This window comes from Palaemon carinicauda, chromosome 21 (assembly GCF_036898095.1).
Source record: "Palaemon carinicauda isolate YSFRI2023 chromosome 21, ASM3689809v2, whole genome shotgun sequence".
NCBI classification, from domain to species: Eukaryota; Metazoa; Arthropoda; class Malacostraca; order Decapoda; family Palaemonidae; genus Palaemon; species Palaemon carinicauda.
Genome location: NC_090745.1, coordinates 122338551 through 122366282, shown reverse-complemented (window position 1 = coordinate 122366282; position 27732 = coordinate 122338551). Strand labels below are relative to the sequence as shown.

General features: G+C 33.7%; 1 protein-coding gene across 6 annotated transcripts in view; it reads left to right on the top strand.

Moving 5' to 3' along the window:
* The window catches only part of LOC137615465 (eukaryotic translation initiation factor 4E type 2-like), a 124264-nt gene that overhangs the window by 59286 nt on the left and 37246 nt on the right, over positions 1 to 27732 (top strand). For 4 of the 6 annotated variants that reach the window (XM_068345355.1, XM_068345357.1, XM_068345354.1 and 1 more), the window contains exons 2-5: positions 18867 to 18939; positions 20319 to 20446; positions 25116 to 25230; positions 25688 to 25840. In XM_068345355.1, coding sequence (XP_068201456.1) covers positions 18867 to 18939; positions 20319 to 20446; positions 25116 to 25230; positions 25688 to 25840 — 469 coding nt within the window. Of the gene's footprint in view, positions 1 to 13997; positions 14170 to 18866; positions 18940 to 20318; positions 20447 to 25115; positions 25231 to 25687; positions 25841 to 27732 lie in introns of those variants that run through there. The other 2 variants (XM_068345356.1, XM_068345358.1) reach the window with 2 other exon arrangements.

Here is a 27732-nt window from a genome sequence, read left to right as displayed (position 1 = left end):
GATTTTAGAATTTTTTTTTTATTTCATTTGAAAAGTACAAAGTGGAAAAAAAAAAACAGTTACGTCACTTGTACAAAATTAGTCTTTTTTGACTACCAAGGATTTTAGCACATGACAAATATTTTCAATAATGAAAAGTAATACAAAAAATCTTGTAATGGCAGATAGAGAATTATCCAAAATTTCATTGTTCAATACAAAGTGAAAAAAAATACATTATTTGTACAAAGTTTTACCTGCTTCAAAAATATCAAAATAAAAACCTAAAAATCTTGTAATGGCAGATAAAGAATTATCCAAAATTTCATTGTTCAATACAAAGTGTAAAAAATACATTAATTGTACAAAATTTTACCTGCTTCAAAAATATAAAAATAAAAAAATAAAAAATCTTGTTATGGCAGATAGAGAATTATCCAAAATTTCATTGTTCAATACAAAGTGTAAAAAATACATTACTTGTACAAATTTTTACTTGCTTCAAAAATATCAAAATAAAAACATAAAAAATCATGTAATGACAGAGAATTATAAAAAATTTCATAGTTCAATACAAAGTGAAAAAAAAAATTACTTGTACAAAGTTTTACCTGCTTCAAAAATATAGAAATTAAAACATAAAAAATCTTGTAATGACAAATAGAGAATTATCCAAAATTTCATTGTTCAATACAAAGTGAAAATAAAATTACTTGTACAAAATTTTACCTACTTCAAAAATATTGAAATGAAAAGTAACAAAAAGAGAAAATCTTGTAATGGCAGATAGAGAATTATCCAAAACTTCATTGTTCAATACAAAGTGAAAAAAATACATTACTTGTACACAGTTTTACCTGCTTCAAAAATATTGAAATAAAAAGTAACAGAAAAAAAAAAATAGAAAATCTTGTAATAGCAGATAGAGAATTATCCAAAATTTCATTGTTTAATACAAAGTGAAAAAATATACATTACTTGTACAAACTTTTACCTGCTTCAAAAATATTGAAATAAAAAGTAACAGAAAAAAAAATAGAAAATCCTGAAATGGCAGATAGAGAATTATCCAAAATTTCATTGTTCAATACAAAGTGAAGAAAATACATTACTTGTACAAACTTTTACCTGCTTCAAAAATATTGAAATGAAAAGTAACAAAAAAAGAAAAAAAAAGAAAAAAAATCTTGTAATGGCAGATAGAGAAATATCCAATATTTGATTGTTCAATACAAAGTAAAAAAATACATTACTTGTACAAAGTTTTACCTGCTTCAAAAATATTGAAATGAAAAGTAAAAAAAAAAAAACAATAATAAATAAATAAAAAAAAATCTTGTAATAGCAGATATAGAATTATCCAAAATTTTATTGTTCAATACAAAGTGAAAAAAAAAAATACATTACTTGTATAAAGTTTTACCTGCTTCAAAAATATTGAAATAAAAAAAAAAATCTTGTAATGGCAGATAGAGAATTATACAATATTTCCTTGTTCAATACAAAGTGAAAAAAATACATTACTTGTATAAAATTTTACTTGCTTCAAAAATATCAAAATAAAAACATAAAAAATCTTTTAATGGCAAATAGAGAATTATCCAAAATTTCATTGTTCAATACAAAGTGAGAAAAATACATCACTTGTACAAACTTTTACCTGCTTCAAAAATAATTAAATGAAAAGTAACAAAAAAAAAAATCTTGTAATGGCAGGTAGAGAATTATCCAAAATTTCATTGTTCAATACAAAGTGAAAAAAATACCTTACTTGTTCAAAGTTTTACCTGCTTCAAAAATAATGAAATGAAAAGTAACAAAAAAAAAAAAAGGAAAAAAAAAATCTTTTAATAGCAGACAGAGAATTATCCAAAATTTCCTTGTTCAATACAAAGTGAAAAAAAATACATTACTTGTACAAACTTTTACCTGCTTCAAAAATATTGAAATAAAAAGTAACAAAAAAAAAAGAAAAAAGAAAATCTTGTATTGACAAATAGAGAATTATCCAAAATTTCATTGTTTAATACAAAGTAAAAAAAAAATACATTACTTGTACAAACTTTTACTTGCTTCAAAAATATTGAAATAAAAAAGTAACAGAAAAAGAAAATCTTGTAATGGCAGATAGAGAATTATTAAATATTTCCTTGTTTAATACAAAGTGAAAAAAATACATTACTTGTACAAAGTTTTACCTACTTCAAAAATATTGAAATGAAAAGTAACAAAAATAATAAAAAAAAATATTGTAATGGCAGATAGAGAATTATCCAAAATTTCCTTGTTCAATACAAAGTGAAAAAATACATTACTTGTACAAACTTTTACCTTCTTCAAAAATATCAAAATTAAAACATAAAAAATTTTGGAATGACAAATAGAGAATTATCCAAAATTTCATTGTTCAATACAGAGTGAAAAAAAATTACTTGTACAAAGTTTTACCTGCTTCAAAAATATAAAAACTAAAACATAAAAAATCTTGTAATGACAAATAGAGAATTGTCCAATATTTCCTTGTTCAATACAAAGTGAAAAAAATACATTACTTATACAAAGTTTTACCTGCTTCAAAAATATTGAAATAAAAAGTAACACAAAAAATCTTGTAATGGCAGATAGAGAATTATCCAAAATTTCATTGTTCAATACAAAGTGAAAAAAAAATACATTACTTTTTTAAAGTTTTACCTGCTTCAAAAATATCAAAATTAAAACATAAAAAATCTTGTAATGACAAATAGAGAATTATCCAAAATTTCATTGTTCAATACAAAGTGAGAAAAATACATTACTTGTACAAAATTTTACCTGCTTCAAAAATATCAATATTAAAACATAAAAAATCTTGTAAAGACAAATAGAGAATTATCCAATATTTCATTGTTCAATACAAAGTGAAAAAAATACATTACTTGTACAAAGTTTTACCTGCTTCAAAAATTTTGAAATGAAAAGTAACAAAAAAAAAATAAATAAATAAAAAATCTCGTAATAGCAGATAGAGAATTATCCAAAATTTCATCGTTCAATACAAAGTGGAAAAAAAAATTACTTATACAAACTTTTACCGGCTTCAAGAATATTAAAATAAAAGTGCTGCAAAAAATGTCTTAAAATTTATAGAATCATCCAATACTTTCAGTGGTTTAATAGTGAAAAATAGACATTGTACAAAAATATGAAGTATTGGAGAAACCATAAAATATTAAAATAAAACAAATAGAATATATCAGAAAAATTCCAATGGAAAATTAAATCATCCAATATTAAAATGTGTAATACAAAGTGAAAAAAAAATATTACTGGTACCATTTTTATTATTATTTTCATTATCATTATTGTTATATAAGAAATTAACCACAGATCTTATTATTTTCAATTAAATCATCCAATATTAAAATTTGTAATACAAAGTAAAAAAAAAATATTACTGGTACCATTTTTATTATTATTTTTATTATCATTTTTATTATCATTTTCATTATAATTATGTAAGAAATTCACTACAGATCTTATTATTTTTAAGTATGTAAAGTTGAATATCACTGGTACCATTTTTATTATTATTATCATTTATTATTATTATTATTATTATTATTATTATTATTATTATATATAAAAAGCACCACAGATCTTATTAATTTCAAGTATGTAAAGTTGACCAATACTTAAAAACTAGTTGACTTATTTTCATTCATTTCAAAGTGATCTTTCATTAAATTCGTATAGTTATTAATCTTTATTTTGTCGGATGTTTTTCGAATGCTTTGAAGAACGGTAAAGCTTTTCCCTCTAACTCTGTTAGACATGTGTTACACATTCGACTAAAAAAAAAAAAAAAAAAAAAAAAAAAAAAAAAAAAAAAAAAAAAAAAAAAAAAAAAAAAAAAAAAATTAGACTAAAAGAATACCTCACAGGTAACTTGTGGTGCTTTCGTCTTAATTTCAATTCACTGTTCTTTTTTACTTTCTAATTCATCTTTTCTATTTTCACATATTTCTGGTTTTTATTCAAGCAGTTTTGATGGTTATTATATTCAATATATCTTGATTTCAATTCACTATTTTTTACTTTCTAATTCCTCTTTTCTATTTTTTTTTCTGGTTTTTATTCAAGCAGTTTTGATGGTTATTATATTCAATATATTCACGTGGTTTTGATGGTTATATATTCACGTGATTTTGATGGTTATATTTTCACATATATCTGGTTATATTTTCACATATCTGGTTATATTTTCACATATCTGGTTATATTTTCACATATATCTGGTCATATTTTCACATATACCTGGTTATTATATTCTCGTAGTTTTGATGGTTATTATATTCACGTGATTTTGATGGTTATATATTCACGTGATTTTGATGGTTATATTTTCACATATTTCTGGTTATTATATTCAATCAGTTTTGATGGTTATATATTCACGTGATTTTGATGGTTATATATTCACGTGATTTTGATGGTTATATTTTCACATATTTCTGGTTATTATATTCACGTGGTTTTGATGGTTATATATTCACGTGATTTTGATGGTTATATTTTCACATATATCTGGTTATTATATTCACGTGGTTTTGATGGTTATATTTTCACATATATCTGGTTATATTTTCACATATATCTGGTTATATTTTCACATATATCTGGTTATTATATTTTCGTAGTTTTGATGGTTATATATTCACGCGGTTTTGATGGTTATTATATTCTCGCAATCTTGATGTTTATTATATTCACGCAGTTTTGATGGTTATATATTCACATAGTTTTGATGGTTATATATTCACGTGGTTTTGATGGTTATATATTCACGTGATTTTGATGGTTATATATTCACGTGGTTTTGATGGTTATTTTTTCTCGTAGTTTTGATGATTATATTTTTACGTAATTTTAATGGTTATATTTTCACTTAGTTTTGAGGATTATATTTTCGTGTAGTTTAGATGATTATATTTTCACGTCATTTTGATGAGTATATATTCACGTAATTTCGATGAGTATATTTTCACATAATTTTGAGGATTATATTTTCACATAGTTTAGATGATTATATTTTCACATATATCTGAACATATTTTCACATCTGATCCATTATATTTGCATTATTTTTATATTTTCAAATCCCTCCCCCTCACTTTTTTTCTATTGTCACTTGTTTTTCTTGGGAAATTTTACACAATTCTCCTTTTTGAAAAAGATATGATAATATTTATCAATGCTAAAACACTTATTTTTCTTAGTATTTATCAATGCTAAAACACTTAGTTCGGTCTAAGTGGTCCGAAAACCACTCTCTGAACTGCAGGACTGAAGAAGACCTTAAGGAAGAGCGCTCTGAGGAGACACGATGTCTTCCAGCTCGAAGGACGGCATGGACACCCGGTAGCGGGCGAGCAGGGCCCTCAGCCTCGGCAGACGCGTGTAGGATATCTTGAACGGCCTGCCGTAGATGATCTTAAGGAAGTACCTGAGCTCCCCCAGTGTCATGTGTGGCATCTCGATGCACTTCGAGTTCGCCATCTCCTCCGACAGGATAGGCGAAGCCAGGGCTATGACCAGGCGGTGGACGGACATGATGCCTTCGTCGGAGACTATCTTGAGGTCGGCGGCCGGTCCTCCACTCTCCCTAGCTTTCCACATGACGTCTAGGAAGGGCATGGGTTTGCCCCTTACTTTGGCGATCGTAAAGGGTGCCATATTGGCGGCCAAAGCAAGTAGCAGCGACCCGCAACTGGGAAGCAAGCGTTATCAGCTTCGATAAAGTTCGACTCCGAAATCGAGATTTGAGGAGGATTTGAGGAGCCAGCAGAGGGTACTGTAGTCCCTGGCGCCGTAGTCCAAACAGTTCAATTTTGACCTGTTGACCCCTTTTTATACTGGGGCCCTGGGGGCCCACACCCAGTAACTGGAGTCCTGTGACTCCTGTCTCATCCTATTGGGATGATATTTGAAAAACACAGTTTTGGGAGATGCTTGATAGATAAGTAGCTTTTATTGCTTTGTTTTGGTAGATTTGATCTCCATAGTGTCTTCCCTTAATAATAGGAGAAGCTCTCATATAGAAAATAGTCAATGCTGATTTGAATATCTTTATTCATATAGGAAATTCGACAGTAAATAAAGATAAACAACTTTGTTAAGCATCAGATAAGAATTCCTTTATCGAAATAAATACAAGCAAATTCAGCTTCAGTTTGGTCTTGACTTAATCAAGACCAATGATTTCCAAATGAAACAAATATTCTTTAAAAAAACACTATTGAAAAATTAATCCTTTATATAAAATAACAAGTATTCATTAAAAGAAAATATTGAAAAATTAATCCTTTATATATAAAAAACAAGTATTCATTAAAAAAATCTATTGAAAATTCAATCCTTTATATAAAAGAACAAATATTAAAAAAAAAACTCCAATCAAAGAACCAAAATGTTGTTTACAAATCTTGACCTGACATCGTAGCTACTTTCTCAAGTGGCATTTCCGATGTTAATCCCTGGGGGTCAATTTCCCTAGGGGTCAATTAGAAGATGAGGTCCTCCAAGTCCATAAACGTAGCCCGCCCCCACCCGCTCCCCCGGTGGGGGGCCCAGAGATTTCGAAAAACAAGAAGTAACGAGCTGTGTGTCCTTGCTCAGGGGATTATATTTCCCCAAGGAGGTCCTCTGGATCTCCAAATCTTCTTCGATAGGCTGAACTTAAAGTCTTTGATCTCTGCCGACACGAAATCCGTAGGCAAGTATCGCCACTGTCCTGTGCAGATACTTTGACTTGTTTACTTGTTTTGGGTTTAAATCCAACCCTCCACTGAAGTCCAGTGAACTACTTCTCGGGCGGGTCCATATCAATCATCTAACGAAACATTTTCATTATAACTTATACAATTCTTTGATTGTAGCATCTTCCAAATCATATGATCTTGTGAAAAGTAATGTCTAGTTTCTTCTTAAATTCAATTGCTCCCTTTAGGTCCTTCATTTCAGTTGGCAGTTTATTATAATGTCTAGGCGCACAGTAGCTAAAAGCCCTTTCACCAAATTTACTATTTGTTCTAGGTCCTTCATTTCAGTTGGCAGTTTATTATAATGTCTAGGCGCACAGTAGCTAAAAGCCCCTTCACCAAATTTACTATTTGTTCTAGGTCCTTCATTTCAGTTGGCAGTTTATTATAATGTCTAGGCGCACAGTAACTAAAAGCCCTTTCACCAAATTTACTATTTGTTCTTGGTTCAGATAGTCTATGTTTGTCACTCATGTGTCTTATAGTAACATCTGTTTCTATTTCTAGTTTGTTCAGGCATTCTTTTAGATATTTTGGTTCAGTATCTTAAACGTTAGTAAGAGTAGCTTGTATTCAATTCTCGCTTTTACCGACAGCCAGTGTAATTTAATTAGTACTGTATACTACACAGTATTGTGGAATGGTCTTCCTAATCGGGTAGTTAAATCAGTAGAACTTTTAAAAAGTTCAGACTTGCAGAAAATGTTTTTATGTTGAATAGGCTAACATAAGTCATTTTATAGTCTGTACATGAATAATCTGGTTCAATGTTGTTCTGAGTTCTTTAAAAATATTTTGTTTTAATTTTTCATTACTTCAAAAGTTCAAAGTTGCAGCAAATGTTTTTAAATTGAACAGGCTGACATAAGTCATTTCATAGTCGGTACATGAATTATCTGTTTCAATGTTGTTCCCAGCTCTTTAAAAATATTTTGTTTTAATTTTTCATTACTTCAAAAGTTCAAACTTGCAGCAAATGTTTTTATGTTAAACAGGCTGGCATAAGTCATTATATAGTCTATATATGAATAATCTGTTTCAATGTTGTTCAGAGTTCTTTAAAAATATTTTGTTTTAAGTTTTCATTACTTCAAAAGTTCAAACTTGCAGCAAATGTTTTTATGTTGAACAGGCTGACATAAGTCATTTCATAGTCGGTACATGAATTATCTGTTTCAATGTTGTTCTGAATTCTTTAAAAATATTTTGTTTTAATTTTTCATTACTTCAAAAGTTCAAACTTGCAGCAAATGTTTTTATGTTAAACAGGCTGGCATAAGTCATTATATAGTCTATATATGAATAATCTGTTTCAATGTTGTTCAGAGTTCTTTAAAAATATTTTGTTTTAATTTTTCATTACTACAAAAGTTCAAACTTGCAGCAAATGTTTTTATGTTAAACAGGCTGACATAAGTTATTTTATAGTCTATATATGAATTCTCTGTTTTAATGTTAATGTTTTTGGAATATTTTATTTTAATTTTTCATTTATTTATTGCCTTGTTTCCGTTCCTCGCTACGGATTTTTCCTTGTTGGAGAACTTGGCCTTAAAGCATCTTGCTTTCCCAACTAGGGTTGTAGCTTGGCCAATAATAATAATAATAATAATAATAATAATAATAATAATAATAATAATAATAATAATAATAATAATAATAATACTGTGTTGTTTACGACCTTGGAGGAAAAATCCTCCTAGTAAACAGTAAAATGCATATATTAAATGCAGATATCTGAAAGATTAATCCTACAATGCTAATAACTACTATAGACAACGCCTGCGTACGATAACTTTCTCATTCTGTACGAAGTTCCTAAAATGTAATGATACTTGTAGAATATCAGAGATAACTCAGAAATACGATAACGGCCATAGGTAATCAGTTTATATCATCCGCAAACATTTGATTTCCTTAATTGAGGTGTATGTCGTGAACTATCTTGCGTTACTAGTTTTCCTTTGCCGACTTTAACTCTAAAACTTAAAGAATGTTATATTTATTAAATGTTACGTTGAAACTGGTTTTTGGGGAGGTTATATTCTTCGTAAAATTCAGAAGTTGTAGGTCTACTTGCGGGCTGTGTCAGCCGAGTGGTCTATTATTATTATTATTATTACTATCCAAGCTACAACCCTAATTGGAAAAGCAAGATGTTATAATCCCAGGGGCTCCAATAGGGAAAAATAGCCCAGCGAGGAAAGGAAATAGGGAAATAAATAACTGAAGAGAACAAATTAACAATAAATCATTCTAAAAAAAAAGTAATGTCAAAAGAGATATGTCATATATAAACTATTAACAACGTCAAAAACAAATATGTCATAAATAAACTATAAAAAGACTCATGTCCGCCTGGTCAACAAAAAAGCATTTGCTCCAACTTTGAACTTTTGAAGTTCTACTGATTCAACAACCCGATTAGGAAGATCATTCCACAACTTGGTAACAGCTGGAATAAAACTTCTAGCTAATAGCAGCCTGCATTGCCCAAATTCACAATTCTAATCGAATATTAAGGCTTTCAAGAGGAAACTTAAGACTTTTTTTGGTTTTCTGAGTGCTTATATAATGTGGATTTGATAATAAACTAGCATACTACCGCTAGAGAGTTATTGGGTCCTTTGACTGGCCAGACAGTACTACATTGGATCCTCTCTGGTTACGGTTCTTTCCCTTTGCCTACACATACACTGAATAGTCTGGCCTATTCTTTACAGATTCTCCTCTGTCCTCATACACCTGACATCACTGAGATTACCAGACAATTCTTCTTCATCCAAGGGATTTACTACTGCACTGTAATTGTTCAGTGGCTAGTTTCCTCTTGTTAAGGGTAGAAGAGAGACTTTAGCTATGGTAAGCAGCTCTTCTAGGAGAAGGACACTCTAAAATCAAACCAACGTTCTCTAGTCTTGGGTAGTGCCATAGCCTCTGTACCATGGTCTTCCACTGTCTTGGGTTGGAGTTCTCTTGCTTGAGGGTACATTTAGGCACACTATTCTATCTAATTTCTCTTCCTCTTGTTTTGTTAAAGTTTTTATTGTTTATATAGGAAATATTTTTATTTTGATGTTATTACTGTTCTTAAAATATTTTATTTTTCCTTGTTTCCTTTCCTCACTGGGCTATTTTCCCTGGTGGGGCCCCTTGGCTTATAGCTTTCTGCTTTTCCAACTAGGGTTGTAGCTTAGCAAATAATAATAATAATAATAATAATAATAATAATAATAATAATAATAATAATAATAATAATAATAATAGTGTTGCATAGGACCAGAAAAGCAGCCTTTATAAGTAAATACTTATAATACGGTCAATGAGCCATTTTTTTACAATTACGATTTGTCAGTGGATAAGGTCTCTTGTTTGTGCATTCAAAAGTATTCATGATATACTTAGTGTCTACAAAGTAATTATAAATTTCTTATGAATAACTTAATTCGCACTGTATTGATATCAGACTTTAAATCCTTATCACGTTAAGTTCTGGACAGAAGTGAAAGTTGATGTTATCTATACGTTCAAAATCATTCCATTTTCGATGCGTTCAACATCATTCCTTTTTCGATGCGTTCAAAATCATTCCTTTATCGGTGCGTTCTAAATCATTCCTTTTTCGATACGTTCAAAATAATTCCTTTATCGATGCTTTCAAAATCATTAATTTTTTGATACGTTCAAAATAATTCCTTTTTTGATACGTTCAAAATAATTCCTTTATCGATGCGTTCAAAATAATTCCTTTATCGATGCTTTCAAAATAATTCCTTTATCGATGCTTTCAAAATAATTCCTTTATCGATGCGTTCAAAATAGTTCTTTTATCTATGCGTTAAAAATAGTTCTTTTATCTATGCGTTCAAAGTAATTCCTTTATCGATGCGTTTAAAATAATTCCTTTATCGATGCGTTCAAAGTAATTCCTTTATCGATGCGTTCAAAATAATTAATTTTTCGATACGTTCAAAGTAATTCCTTTATTGATGCATTCAAAATAATTCATTTTTCGATACGTTCAATATAATTCCTTTATCGATACGTTCAAAATAATCCCTTAACCTATGCGTTCAAAATAATTCCTTTATCGATACATTCAAAATAATTCCTTTTTTCGATACGTTCAAAATAATTCCTTTTTTCGATACGTTCAAAATCATTCCTTTTTTTTTTCTCTCTTTCGAAAAGCGACCAACTTAGTTCTTTTGCTACGGGATGAACAATGGCCACTGGGAAAACCAAAATGATGGACTCATTTACAAAAATAATTCCGCCATTTGAAGGTGAATTCCGACACAAACATGTTTGGAGTTAGAGATATAACTGCAAATTTTAATTTTAAGCGACATAGAGCTTTCTAATTAGATTAAAAGTCATGTATACTTGTTATCTATACAAAGGAAAGGTTCAGCAAACTTCATTTTAATTTTAAGACGTGACAAATGCTTCTTGGCTTCATGTTCGAGTTCCCATGAAGCTCGTCTCGCTTGGAGATAGCCAAGGTGGCCTTGGATAAGCTCAGGGCTCCTTCGGAGTCCTTCCCGAGCCCTCCTACTTATCGGGACTTATTACTATAACTTTTTCTCTAACTAAAGACTGGAGCCAGTGGGCTCCTGGGAAGGCTATCCCCTTTCCACTGTCACCTCCTTCACTCTCTAAACAGGCTTTAACATTGCCTGTCACCATCTTCAACCCAAAACCTAACACAATATCCTAAAATGAAAGTTGCAGAATACCCCCCTACCCCAATTACCTATCCCCCAAAAATCCTACCAGAGCACCTACGGGCTGCAAGATTGCAAGAGCCCGTGTCTGGCCAAAAGGGCCAGGCAAGAACCCGTGTCTGGCCAAAAGGGCTAGGCAAGAGCCCGTTTCTGGCCAAAAGGGCCAGGCAAGAGCCCGTGTCTGGCCAAAAGGGCCAGGCAAGAGCCCGTGTCTGGCCAAAAGGGCCAGGCAAGAGCCCGTGTCTGGCCAAAAGGGCAAGAGCCCGTGTCTGGCCAAAATAGCCAGGCAATCTTCAACAACAACAACAGCTCCGAGAAATTTGTGTTTGGGGGAGTCTATAGGTCTAACTGCTGAGTCAGTTGGCTGTTGTGTAGTATAAGCTGACTCTAACAAGAGTCTTTTCAATATATATTTTTACTTATTCGGAATATAAGTAACGTATAAATTTAAGAAAAAGAGAGAAAGGATTTACGTAAGATAAGTTTTCAAAATCTATATGGTTCGACATTGAGTCTATAGGTCTAACTGCTGAGTCAGCAGGCTGTTCTGTAGTATAAGCTGAATCTAACAAGAGTCTTTTCAATATATATTTTTACTTATTCGGAATATAAGTAACGTATAATTTAAAAAAAAAAAGATAGAAGGGATTTACGTAAGATAAGTTTTCAAAATCTATATGGTTCGACACTTTTCAGTGGACGGTGGCAGCCATTGTTTTTTGACTAGAAATGAAAAGCACGTGTTTCTATGGACAGTATGGAGGCCCGGACACGAGGGAAAACTTACTTTGGTTTTACGGGTTTATTTCTCGCCCTCCATCAGACACTAAAGGTCTGTTCAGGCGGGCCTTGATGTGTGAAAAATTTCTTTCCAGTTAATATTTTGCTCTGTATCATTATCAGTTATTTCGCTAGCATTTGTATTCAGGCTTAATAGTTTTCAGGTCACTATTATAACACTTTCTAAAAAGATAAGTCTTCAGGTTTTTCTTGAAAGCTGCCACATTATTGCTATTCTTGACATCGAGTGGAAGGTCGTTAAAGAGTCTCGGTGCAGCATAACAGAACGTTCTTCCTCACTGTCGAATTCCTCGGACAAAATACTAACTCCAATAAAGTCTTCAAACTTTTCCTTTCGTAACTATAATACATAAATACATATACAGTATATAATATATATACATTATGTATGTTGTATATAAACAACAACATGAAATTACAGGACAAAGGCCTCAACAATTCCTGCTTGGAGTTTGTCCAGTTTACATCACCATGCTGTCTAGTGTGGATTGGCGGTGATGGGAGACTTTCGTTTGATCACTCGCAGTAAACCAACCTAGTATGGTGGCCCTGGCTGGTAGAGGTTCGTTGATCATAGCGATATGCAAACCCATTCACCATGTTATGGTCTCCTCATTCGGAAAGCATATATATATATATATATATATATATATATATATATATATATATATATATATATATATATATATATATATATATATATATATATATATATATATATATATATATATGTGTGTGTGTGTTTATGTGTATGTATATTATGTAACCAGCATTGCTAGTCCACTGCAGAACAAAGGCCTCAGACGTCCTTCCATGTGCGTCTGTTAATGGTTTCTTAGCCCGTCAATCCATCGTATTCTCTTCCTTCTCCTGCTTCGTTTGCAATTTTTAGGGACCCGTTGTGTTATTCTTCTGGTCCATCTATCATGTATGTATGTATGTATGTATGTATGTATGTATGTATGCTACACGAATCGAGATCCAATACAATCTTTAACCAATAACAAAGTTACAAAATACAATACTCAAAGGGGTGACGTATAAAAGAGACGTTATAGAGGTAGGACACTACAACTACTACTTCAGGTACTCTGCTCTTGTTATTGCTATTATTATTGTTTTGAGAGTTTAATATATTTTTTATTGCCAATATAGGATATAAAATTCTTATATATCATGAACATATCGTTTGATGATGTAAATTTACCTTAGTATGTGAACATGTCACAAATAAGCTTATGGGTCCATTCTATTGATCATTACATTGTTTCGAAGGTTCATTTAGGTTACGTTTAGTGTATCGGAAATTTATTTAATAACATAATTTGTGTTTAGATTGATAAATTTCTATAGTTATAATAATGGTGTATATTTTTGAAATGTATGTTTTGTATTCTTATGTATATTTATTAAAAATTTGACTTAAATTATACAAAATTTAACATTTAAGAGCCTTAAGGTAGAAAAGAATTAGTGTATCGAAAATCTATTTTATTAACATAATTTGTGTTTAGATTGATCAATTTCTATAATTATAATAATGGTATATATTTGTATTATATAGTTATTTTATTTATATGTATATTTATTAAAAATTTGAGTTAAATTATACAAAATTTAACATAAAACAGCTTTTGGGTAGAAAAGAACGAACCTTTGAAACAATGTTTTGAACAAATAGACTTTCTCATAATCCTCTGCCAAATTCAGCCAGTCAGAGAATACATTTCGTATCATAACATCCAACCTCAAGTCTCTTACATTTTCTTTTATGCTGTAATTGCGTCTACGAAGTTCTGTAATATATTTTTGTAATAATTTCAACGCGTTAATATGTCCACGATGGTCAACAAATATGAAGCGTAAGTATAGAGAATTGTTATATTCTATTTGGCCTAAATTATCCAAGATTGCCGTAATGTTTGGCCTACGCTAGACTTGCCTTTGGCTAATGAAAGGCTTAAAACGTGAATGGCTGTTTTAGACAGATGTCTGGGTTATTATTATTATTTTTATTATTATTATTAAGGGCAAATATGATTAATATTACCGCCTGTCATACAGTTTGTTTGACGATTGCGACGGAGGTCCCACACCTCCTTGGACTTCCGTCGTAACCCTAAGCTGGCATATAAAATTATTAACTTTATGTGAAAACTTGTGTTTTTTGGGGGAAAAATATATTGGAAGCACTTTTCTTTGCCCGGGGGCTGTGGGTGTTGAATATATTTCATTGAGACAGGGTAAGCTAAGAATACGGTACTTCGAAGGGGTCGGGGCTGCAGTGGGTAAGTAGGGAAGGATACGGTTCCTCGGTTAGGTTAGGGGGTTGTATGTATGATTCTGGCTTACTTAGAATACGACAGTGGAAGGGGGGTCGCAGGGGGTCGTAAGCCCCCCCATTAGGTAAGTAGGTAAGGACATGGCTTGTAGGTTAGGTTAGGGGGGAAAATTTAGGTTAGTTGATGTTAATCTTTAATCCAAATGGGAGGAATTGGCCGCTGATATACAAAGGCTCCAAAAAATATATTACAGAAACTTGAGGGTGAATGTAGGGTTTTATTATAGTTACGGAAGGGGAAAGCTTTCCTACAAAAAAAGAAAAAAAAATTTTCCCACAGGAAATCTGTTTTAGTGACTGGGTAGTGGGGAACGATGTAGTCGGAACTGGCTGTTCTGTTTGTTTGCGGTTGAAATGAAAATGAATTCCAGTTAAATCTCTTTATTTACTGCAGGAAAACATTATTTCTTTTCGAAATGCCTCCCCGTCCGTAAATACAATTTTACTGAATGTAGTTTGTTGGACAGGTTAAGCTAAGAATATGGTACTCTAATGGTTGGGGGTCACAGTAGTTTTCAGGTTCAGGTTCGAGATTCCTCGTTGCTCTCTCCACAACACTGTGATTATGGTCACACTACTAGAAGAAGCGTAGTAGGTACAAAACGCTGCAATCTGTAGAAAATTCACTTTTGGTTACCTCCTACACAGACAACACAGCTTACAGACATTTACTTCTAATTTAAGGGGCCTGTCTAATATACTGGGCAACATCTTTAGTTGGTGTAAGTCATTTTTTAGGTGGGGAACCTTAGGTTAGGTAGTGTTCTTGTCTGTTTCCCTTGTAAGATATTTTCTTCAGTCTGTCCCAATGAAATACAAAGGCTCCATGGGAATGTTTGTTACTGGCCTGGTGTATTGTAGTCATTCACCCGCGATCAGTGAGGTTGTGGGTACGTTACCTGATGTTCCTTGGGGGTGGGGGTTGTTAGTAATGTTGGCAAGCATACTTCACTAATGATGCCGATGTCATATTTAGAGGCTGAAGGTCAAAAGGGATTATTTTATTATTATTATTATTATTATTATTATTTTGATTGCTATTATTAGTAGTGTAATGGCAGGGTCTTTGCAGCGTTATTTCTGCCTATAGCTACATACACTAAAGTGTTCTATTTTATTTCTGAACCTAACAAGCTTTCTGCCATCTTGATGTTCAACCTAACTAATATTTTCATAGTGCAACTGTGGTGTCCCCCCCCCCCTATCAACAGCTTAATACTGGATGGTCTTCTGACCATAGTACTTAGCTATTTGGCCAACATTTGGGGTGTATGTATGATAGCACCCACCTGTATGTATAATGACGGCCAGTTAAGAATACGGCAGTCCTAGGGGGGTCCCAGGGATCGTTAGCCCCCCCTCCTCCCAGGTAAGGACACGGCTTTTAAGTTAGGTGGGGAAGCTTCGTTAGGTGGTGTTCTTGTGTGGAGGTTTTGCAGAAAATGTCTTATAAACGACTGGAAAATTAGAAGGAAATTCCCATTTTCTATGTACGCAGGAAAAACTGGCCGCTAATATACAAAGGCTTCCTGTAGTTAATGTAATTTCCACAGACTGCATATTTAACTACTATATTTGTAAAGTTTTTTTGGGTATTTGTTTACCCATTTGCTGTTCAAGAATACTGCCCCAATATGTTAAAATGGGCAAGAACATGGTGTCGAAAGTTCAGTTTTTTAAATGAGGCTATTTTTGAGCCAAAGCTCCCTTCCTAATACAAGGGTGTCTTTGGTTAGATTAGGGAGGTGACACAGATTCTGTAGTTTACTAGAAGCCCATGAGATTAGATTTACCTGTTGTAGAACATATTGAGAGACTTGTTATACTGTAAATTCTGCATTTGGGTATTTACAAAATCCCAATGCACACAGCCGCTCGAATAAAATATTTCGGACATTTATGAGCTCTTCCTCATCTTTTTACTCTTTGTCCCACAATCTTATTAAATGTGTTTTTGTCAATACACCAGAGTTTTTAAACGTAACGTGTTTCACTACTTTCTATATATGGCCCACTCACTACCTTATCATATGTGCGTGTCCTCGATAATTTTGCCAATACATTTCATTGTTAAGTAATAATATGTAGTATTTTTATTTTGAATTATTATACCGTATTAAAGTGAAATGATGAGAGTTTTAATTTCTTCCTTAATCCTTTTACCCCCAAAGGACGTTCTGGTACGTTTCACAAAACTCGTCCCATTACCCCCATGGACGTACCGGTACGTCCTTTTTTAGGTAGTAGGTTGGCCAGGGCACCAGCCACCCGTTGAGATACTACCGCTAGAGAGTTATGGGGTCTTTTGACTGGCCAGACAGTACTACATTGGATCCTCTTCTCTGGTTACGGTTCATTTTCCCTTTGCCTACATACACACTGAATAGTCTGGCATATTCTTTACATATTCTCCTCTATCCTCATACACCTGACAACACAGATTACCAAACAATTCTTCATCACCCAAGGGGTTACTGCACTGTAATTGTTCAGTGCCACTTTCCTCTTGGTAAGGGTAGAAGAGACTCTTTAGCTATGGTAAGCAGCTCTTCTAGGAGAAGGACACTCCAAAATCAAACCACTGTTCTCTAGTCTTGGGTAGTGCCATAGCCTCTGTACCATGGCCTTTCACTGTCTTGGGTTAGAGTTCTCTTGCTTGAGGGTACACTCGAGCACACTCTCCTATCTTATTTCTCTTCCTCTTGTTTTGTTAAAGTTTTTATAGTTTATATAGGAGATATTTATTGTTGTTACTCTTCTTAGAATATTTTATTTTCCTTTTTTCCTTTCCGCACTGAGCTATTTTCCCTGTTGGAGCCCCTGGGCTTATAGCATACTGCTTTTCCAACTAGGGTTGTAGCTTAGTAAGTAATAATAATAATAATAATAATAAACTGTTATTTACATTTTTTTTGCATATTTTTGATAATTTTTTGAGAAACTTCAGGCATTTTCCAAGAGAATGACAGGCATTTTCCAAGAGAATGAGACCAACCTGACCTCTCTATGACGAAAATTAAGGCTGTTAGAGCAATTTAAAATAAAATATACTGCAAAATGTTCTTGAAAAAAAAAATAACCCCTGGGGGTTAAGGGTTGGAAATTTCCAATTAGCCTGGGGGTAAAAGGGTTAATATATTAAGATTTGATGCTTAAATGTGAATGTTGTCACAGGATTGAAGAGCAGATGACTTGAAAGGGATTGACAAATGTTAGAAATTGCTATAGTGTACAGTACTAAACGGATGTGTGGAAATCTTTTTTGTCGTTTTAATTTTAATGTAACTTTACCAATGTATATTTTTTTGGTTTTCCCTGGGAGAACGATTTTTGGCACACCTCACTCTTAGAAATGCACCAGGTCACACCCTTACCTGCCCGGCAAATAACCAAACGGATAACCATGGAAGAGAGGTCAGAGGTGGTAGCTGGGCAGATGAAGGATCTCGGCAAGCAGTGAGGGTGTGACTAGGTGTATTTCCTCAGGGATGGAAGAGGTGCGGTGACAAAGGAACCTGGGAAACAGTAGGGATGTGATGGTGTACTTCTTTAGTGTGGTGTGCCAGTAATTCCTGTGTCTAACTGTACTATATAGGCTGGTTGAAATACAGGATGGGTCATTAACCCTTTTACCCCCAGGCTCTTTGGAAATTTCCAACCCTTAACCCCCAAGGGGTTATTTTTTCCCCAGCACATTTTGCAGTATATTTTTTTTAAATTGCTCTAACAGCCTTAATTTTCGTCATAGAGAGGTCAGGTTGGTCTCATTCTCTTGGAAAATGCCTGAATTTTCTAAAAAAAATATCAAAAATATGAAAAAAAAATGTTTATAGCATTTTTTTGCAAGGACGTACCGGTACGTCCATGGGGGTAAAGGGATGAGTTTTGTGAAACGTACCAGTACGTCCTTTGGGGGTAAAATGGTTGAGCAGAATTTTTAGTAAACAAACATATCAAATACTGTGCATTTAAAGAAATAAATTGGCTTTTGCTGCTATTTGGGAAGTTAAATCTGTTAGGACATTATGAAAATCATAACTGAATACCAGGGAGAGAATTACATGGATTAATAATCTTCATACGAAAGTACCTTACTGTCTATAGATAACTGGTCTTGCACGAGGAGTAAATGTGAAGTTTCCTTTATAGGAATATCATAATTGCAGCCATTTCTTTAAATTATTTACACAGCTTACTTGAACCTTCTTTGTTTTGCAGGTTAAAAACTAGTGACGACTCAGGTGAAGAAGATACCGTCAACAAGGAGCCCAAAGAAACTGAAAAACCTCTGGTAAGCTTCAGATCCTCATTTGTTCGTAGATTACTTTACTTTGATATTAATTTTGTACTCTTAGTTATCCTTGTCTGCTAGGTTATAGATTTATTTTTTATAAGGTATACTACAGCAGTCTTTAATCTGTAGAATTCTCCACTTAATTTATGGTACCATGTACCCCCTTAGTGGGTCGAAATTGATCATCATTAAACAACCTATTAATGAGTACTTTTGAGTCCAAGTCAATTTGAATGAACTTGCATGTGTCATATGAGTGATTCTCCACTTTACAATTTATGGTACCAAGTACCCCCCTTTGTGGGTCGAAATTGATCATCATTAAACAACCTATGAAGTAGTACTTTTGAGTCCAAGTCAATTTAAATGAAATGCGTGTGTCATATGAGTGGTTCTCCACTTTACAATTTATGGTACCAAGTACCCCCCTTTGTGGGTCGAAATTGATCATCATTAAAGAACGTATGAATGAATACTTTTGAGTCCAAGTCAATTTAAATGAAATGTGCGTGTCATATGAGTGGTTCTCCACTTTACAATTTATGTTACCAAGTACCCCCCTTTGTGGGTCGAAATTGATCATCATTAAACAACCTATGAATGAGTACTTTCGAGTCCAAGTCAATTTAAATGAAATTAGTGTGTTCTAAGAGTACTGAGTATATTGTACTGTACCTCCCAAAAGTAACTGTGTGTGGTGTGAAAAATGGCTAAATAAACTGCATGACTCATTGTGCTTGATTATCTATCATCTCGGTACTGTTGGTATGCAAGGATACTCATCATAGGCAGTATTGCTGATAAGCAAACCAACGGCTCCTTTAGACTCCAGACATCCAATAATAGTGGAGATATACAATAAACATCCATAGATAATGGACATATACAGTGCACAGTACAGTACTGTTTATGATAACTTTTTCGTAATATTCATACACTTTTGTTAAGCAATATATAATGACTATGGTGAGTAATCCATTAATAAATAAAGTAAGGTTTGCTAGTTTGGCGTACAAATGACAAATTTGTAGAAAATATGTATTTTTCCCCAACATACAAACCTGGAGTTATTAGTACAAATGATCTCGCCATGACCTGTCCCCAATAAGTCCTGCCTGCAATAAATAGAAATAGTAACTAGATCACCGTCCCGTGAGTATATACATAGGCGGCTAGTAAAATCTAAAGGTCGAGAAATAAGCAGCTGTGGCGGAGGTTCGCACTCTGAGTGCCCCTCTAGTTTATTGTAGTACAGTAATTAATTTAGATTATGTTCCTACATTAAGTTTAGTACTGTATGTACTCTGTAACTGTCCCACAACCTAATGTCAGCAATGTAACCGTAACTAATGTTTCCATTCGTATTGTAATTACAGCCTCCAGTAGAAGTTAAACCAGGAGAACATAGACTTCAGTACACATACTCCATTTGGTTCAGCAGACGAGCACCTGGTAAACAAGCTACAACACAAAGTTACGACCAGAATCTGAAGTTGTTAGGCAGGTGAGAGAATGATGCTGGTGTCAGTTTTTTGTGTTTTAATGTATGCTTTTGTGTATTCAGTTTTATGGTGTTATTGTAGTATGGGTTTCAAGAAGAGTGGAGACTTTATCCTTTATTATTTTATGATATGTATTCATTTTATGGTGTTATTGTAGTATGGGTATCAGGAAGAGTGGAGACTTTATCCTTTATTATTTTATGATATGTATTCAGTTTTATGGTGTTATTGTAGTATGGGTATCAGGAAGAGTGGAGACTTTATCCTTTATTATTTTATGATATGTATTCAGTTTTATGGTGTTATTGTAGTATGGGTATTAGGAAGAGTGGAGACTTTATCCTTTATTATTTTATGATATGTATTCAGTTTTATGGTGTTATTGTAGTATGGGTATTAGGAAGAGTGGAGACTTTATCCTTTATTATTTTATGATATGTATTCAGTTTTATGGTGTTATTGTAGTATGGGTATCAAAAAGAGTGGAGACTTTATCCTTTATTATTTTATGATATGTATTCATTTTATGGTGTTATTGTAGTATGGGTATCAGGAAGAGTGGAGACTTTATCCTTTATTATTTTATGATATGTATTCAGTTTTATGGTGTTATTGTAGTATGGGTATCAGGAAGAGTGGAGACTTTATCCTTTATTATTTTATGATATGTATTCAGTTTTATGGTGTTATTGTAGTATGGGTATTAGGAAGAGTGGAGACTTTATCCTTTATTATTTTATGATATGTATTCAGTTTTATGGTGTTATTGTAGTATGGGTATTAGGAAGAGTGGAGACTTTATCCTTTATTATTTTATGATATGTATTCAGTTTTATGGTGTTATTGTAGTATGGGTATTAGGAAGAGTGGAGACTTTATCCTTTATTATTTTATGATATGTATTCAGTTTTATGGTGTTATTGTAGTATGGGTATCAAAAAGAGTGGAGACTTTATCCTTTATTATTTTATGATATGTATTCAGTTTTATGGTGTTATTGTAGTATGGGTATCAAAAAGAGTGGAGACTTTATCCTTTATTATTTTATGATATGTATTCAGTTTTATGGTGTTATTGTAGTATGGGTATCAAAAAGAGTGGAGACTTTATCCTTTATTATTTTATGATATGTATTCAGTTTTATGGTGTTATTGTAGTATGGGTATCAAAAAGAGTGGAGACTTTATCCTTTATTATCTTATGCCATGTATTCAGTTTTATGGTGTGATTGTGGTATGGGTATCAAGAAGAGTGGAGACTTTATCCTTTATTATTTTATGATATCAGTAACTGATGTAAATGAGGCAAAGCAAGGAAGTAGGGCCCGATCAATTATTGGAAAGGCCTTACACTGCTACATAAATCAGGATAAAACCATAATTATAAGTTATAATTATGGTTTTATCCTGATGTATGTAGCACTGTAGGGTCTTTTCAATATTCCATTGGGCCCTACTTCCTTACTTTTCCTCGTTTACCTATTTGGTCTCTTCTCAGTTTTTTTCTAAATGTGTTTAACCCTTTTACCCCCAGGCTATTTGGAAATTTCCAACCCTTAACCCCCAGGGGGTTGATTTTTTCCAAGCACATTTTGCAGTATATTTTTTTTTTTTAATTGCTCTAACAGCCTTAATTTTTGTCATAGAGAGGTCAGGTTGGTCTCATTCTCTTGGAAAAGGCCTGAATTTTCTCAATAAATTATCAAAAATATGAAAAAAAAAAATTTTATAGCATTTTTTTGCAAGGACGTACCGGTACGTCCATGGGGGTAAAGGGATGTGTTTTGTGAAACATACCATTACGTCCTTTGGGGGTAAAAGGGTTAACATAGTCTTGTTTCAATGATCAACTTTCACATAAAAGCAAATCCTTTTGGATCACTTGGCTTGTGCTTTCTTGAGTGTCTTACCAGTGTAAAGAGTAGAGATGTTATTACCGCAGATGCTGAAGAGTTAAGCACTTGTAATGACATTGACCGAACACCTGATCCCAAGTCCAGGTCTCTGTGCATTTGCCATAAGATTTAGAAGTTTTACCTCTTTATTACATTTTTAGCTATTTGTAAATTTGTATGCTTTGAAAATATTTCTTTTACAAATTTTAGTTCGTTTTTGTTGCCAGCCTCCAATGAAGTTATTCTTGCCTAACCAAGGTGTAACAAATTAGATCTCCCTTAACCCTTTTACCCCCAAAGGACGTACTGGTACGTTTCAGAAAACTCATCCCTTTACCCCCATGGACGTACCGGTACGTCCTTACAAAAAAATGCTATTTAAAATTTTTTTTGCATATTTTTGTAAATTTTTTTTGAGAAACTTCAGGCATTTTCCAAGAGAATGAGACCAACCTGACCTCTCTATGACAAAAATTAAGGCTGTTAGAGCAATTTAAAAAAATATACTGCAAAATGTTCTGGGAAAAAAATAACCCCCTGGGGGTTGAGGGTTGGAAATTTCCAAAGAGCCTGAGGGTAAAAGGGTTAAGAAAGTAAAATCACTCGTGAATTATAGGAAACATAACAACAAACGTTTGGAGGGCTGAAACATCAAACAAGTACTTGAATGCTGGCACTAACCAAACATGTTTTGATAATAATCACTAAGGGGAGAACAATACATGACTATGGGTACTTGATACTCATCTTCATAAAGTTCTTGAAGTTACCACACAAAAAGCATTGTCTGCCCTTTGACGACATCATCTTGAATAGAAGTGTTGTTGGTTTGTTGTGAAGTATGTACGAGGGTAAGGATTGAAGCCATGGTTCCTGTCTGGGACATGATACATGACATATCTCGTAGCACACAGCTTTCATCTGCGAGGTGCTGTGACAAGTTCAAATGAGTGTGAACTTGCAAGGTCTCTCCTTATACACACTGAGTCTGAGCCTTGCACATTAATATACTGGCCCTAGAGCAGGGAAGACCTTATTTCTTTGGTATTTGTTGTATTGGATTTCCTGTTTTAGGCTTGTAATAGGAAAGTCCTTGGAGATTGCAGAAAAGCTCCCGAAATCAATTTTTCCTTTATCAAAACTCCTTTTTTTTTTTTTATCCTTACATCTATTTTACATGGATTTTTCTGTAATAATTCATTCATATTTTTTTCTTCTGTTTTCTTAGGTTAATTTTTACACAAGTAGGAAAATGTTAGTGATGTTAAATCAGATATATGAGGAATGTTACAAAGATAATCAAGAATTTTGTTTTGTATTACGAGCTGAACTTTTACTCAAATTGTTAGCATTTGTTCTTACACTTACACAAACCTTTCATCATTTGAAATGGGGAACATGCCTTCAGCGGATCTGGAACAGCCGTTGAATTCTTAATTTGGTAATTAACGACAGGTCATTAGAATCTAAAGAAGCATCTTTTCACTAGAAGAGGGGGATTATGATAGAATATGTACCAATGTGTTGATCATCATACGTTGGGTATATTATTCCAGAGTGCTAAGCCCTTCAGGCAAAGGGATTCCTCCATTGACCACGTAGGAGAAGGAAAACTCCAAAATCAAACCAAACAAGACTCCAACGGCGGAGCTTCCCAGCGCCGGCGGAAGAGGGCAATGCCTGTCGGGCAGGCAACAAGGCGGGCCTTGACATAACAAGAACCCGGCAGCCCGATGCAACCAACATCGGAGAAGCCGCCTGTCTCATATGTCTTGAGCCGCGGTGAAAACGATGTGGGCCAAGTGTGTGTGCGTGGCCGTTGCAAAGCCACGACCACCCAAAACAATATACCCAGCTACTGGCATTCTGTCGTTTCCTCCACCCTTCTTCTGATAGGAGGCTGATGGCTAACGACAGAACCCAATACTCGGACACGAGTGGGCGCCGACGACGAATCTTCTTGGATAAGCAGGCTTATCAGCTTATTCATCCCTGTGATAGACAAATGAGAAGTTGTTAATGTACGGGACCAGGTAGATGGACATTTCCAGAGAGGAAAAAGTACCAACCTGTTTCAAGGGTTCTTCCAACCCACCGATATGTGTATGCAAGTCTCTCTCTTTTAACCCCTTTACCCCAGGCTATTTGGAAATTTCCAACCTTTACCCCCCAGGGTTATTTTTTTTCAAGAACATTTTGCAGTATATTTTTTAAAAATTGCTCTAATAGCCTAAATTTTCATCATAGAGAGGTCAGGTTGGTCTCATTCTCTTGGAAAATGCCTGAAGTTTCTCAAAAAATTATCAAAAATATGCCAAAAAAATAGCATTTTTTTGCAAGAACGTACCGGTACGTCCATGGGGGTAAAGGGATGAGTTTTGTGAAACGTACCAGTACGTCCTTTGGGGGTAAAAGGGTTAAAGGACAAAAGGTTTTATATTTGTTGGAACAAAAATTAGATTTGAAAAGTAATTTTTATTTGTCCTAGCTATGCAAAACAGTCCATTAATGTTTCACTTCCCACCTCAACCATCCCCCTCGGTTCTGAGCCGAAGGTCAAAAGAGAAGAGCTTTCGACAGATGGGGTTGCTCCTCCCCCGCCCTCACCGCTTATCGATGATCACATTAACAAATTCATTGGCCATTTCAGGTTATTTGAATGATTCAGGTTTACATAGCTAGGACAAATACAAAAACATTAAAATCTCTTGTTTTTATTGCAAGAAAATAGATCACTTGATATTTTTGTTGTACTTAGATTTCTTACATTTTTTTAGGTTTGCATCTGTGGAGCAGTTTTGGGGCTACTACAGTAGACTGTTGCGGCCCTCGGATCTCACCTCTCATTCTGATATTCACATATTCAAAGATGGGATTAAACCTATGTGGGAGGTGAGTGACTGACGTTCACTTCTGAAGCATCACAAGGATTTTGTCCCCGATTGATTTTTTATGACTTTCAGTAAAATAGTAGATTAAAAATAGTAAATTAAAAGGCCCAAATGAAAACTATTTAAACAAAATGTGATTGACTGCGAGTCATTTGAAATAAAACTGTTTAAGGGTTGGCTTCTATTCATAAAACTTTGTTTTATCATAAAAACTCCATGTTTAAGGGTTGGCTTATAGATATTTTCTTTGGGTGTAGTTTATGCATGAATATACAGTATTGCCATCAAGATATTTTTCAAGAAAGTCTTGTATATCTATTTTGAAAGTTATTTGAATATTTATAATAGGAATTTTAAGCAAAATTTCTGGGTACAATATTTTGATAACCTCCCAAAATTTATATGCAAACAGTCTCCAAAAAGATTACACCAGACTTTTCTTTTTTCTTTTTCTGAAGGACATGGCAAATAGAAATGGGGGCAAGTGGATTGTTCGATTACGAAAAGGGCTAGCATCTCGCTGCTGGGAAAACATGATATTGGCTATGGTTGGAGAGCAGTTTATGGTCGGTGATGAAATATGTGGTGCTGTGATATCTGTTCGGTTTCAGGTATGTTGTATATGTCGGGAAACTAGAAATGAAAAGCTGTTTACTTCCCTAGTGTTGTTAATTTGGTTATAAAATTTTTTATTATAGATATGTACACTAATTAGTTTTTTTCATGTACTATGAATTTTATAACGGGGGAGGGTGGGCTGTGGCACCCTAGCAGTACCAGCTGAACTCGGTTGAGTCCCTTGTCAGGCTGGGAGGATTGTAGAGAGTAGAGGTCCCCATTTTTGTTTTTGTTTCATTTGTTGATGTCGGCTACCCCCAAAATTGGGGTAAGTGCCTTGGTATTTGTATGTATGTGATGAATTGTATACAGTACTACATTGCCTTTTTTCTTTACAATTGAGCTTGTTTACATTAAGTTGTAACAGTCAAGATTCAAATGCTCTCCTTAGGCATGTCCAGTCCCCTTAGCAAATGCTTGGGGAATTAATGTTTCTCCAAAAAGATAATTGTTTTTTCAAAAGTAATCTTGGTTCTTAGCATTTCAAGAGATGAATTCACTTCTTTAGCCTACTAAATGTTAGTAGCAGGTCGAAGTGGCCGACAATTGCTGGACTGAAATTTTTAAGGATGGGTAAAATAACCTTTTTGGCCAAACTTGTAAGAAGTTTATTTTATTTAGAATAATAATTTTATAACAGGGGAGGGTGGGTTGTGGCATCCTAGCAGTACCAACCGAACTCGGTTGAGTCCCTTGTCAGGCTGGGAGGAACATAGAGAGGAAAGGTCCCCTTTTTTTAATTTGTTTGATGTCGGCTACCCCCCAAAATTGGGGAACTGCTTTGGTATATGTATGTAGTAATTTTATATGAGTGTGCAGTTCATTGAAAAAATTCATTCAATTCATGGAAATTCCTGATATTTTTTTGTGTATGTAGTCATTTTTCAATATTAATCTTACCCGATGATCATGTAGCTGTCAACTCTGTTGCCCGACAGAAATCTACGGTCGGGATACGCCAGCGATCGCTATACAGGTGGGGGTGTACACTACAGCGCCATCTCTGGTCAGGTACTCCAGTACTTCTTGTCAACACCACCTCAATTTTTCCTCTGTCGTGCCACCGGCTAGACCTACTTGGATACGCTGTTGATTCTGGAGTTATTGTTCACGATTTGGTGATGTATTTGCTCTAGAGTTTAGCCTTCGCTATTCAGGAAGCTTTAACATTAGCTTAGCAAGTTTTTGGAAATAATTTTATTTAATTTTGGTGACGAAGAGAGTATGAACTCTCTTTCACTTTTAAATGGCCGACCCTTCCCTTAGACGGAAGTGTTGGTGTCGAAGAGAGTATAGACTCTCTTTCTTAATTTTGCTTAACAAAGTTATAGATTTATTTTATATCTCTCCGCCTTTTATAGGCCTCTTCGATTAACTTCCTTTTATTATAAACTTATTAAAATTAATTTTTATGTTTGTTTATATGCGACCTTTCCTAATTGTAGGCGGTCTTTTCTTGGAACCGAAGTTAATTTACATTGAGCCCGTCATATCGTTTTTGCCTGTTAAGATTTTTTTTGAAAGAATTTCTTTGATAGTCTCGTACTGTTTTCAAAGTTGAACTAACGTTTTGTTTTGTCTCCGCAGTTGTTGACGTTCAGAACGTTCAACTTGCGCTCTATCGTTACGATAGAGAGAGAGTATTCACGGTTTCACGTTGCAGTAAGAGTAAACCGATTCTAGCGTTTTGTTCATTCTTTCTTAGCTTAAATGGTTTTAATTCTAATAAAGGAACTTTTTATTTGGGAAATCTTTCAGTTTTTTTCCTTTAACAATAATATGTTTTAACGATATATATAATTGGGCTCATCTCTCAGGTTCTAAGTCAAGAGAGAGAGAGAGAGAGATAGAGACGGAGGGAGAGAGAGGAGGATAAACGTTTCGT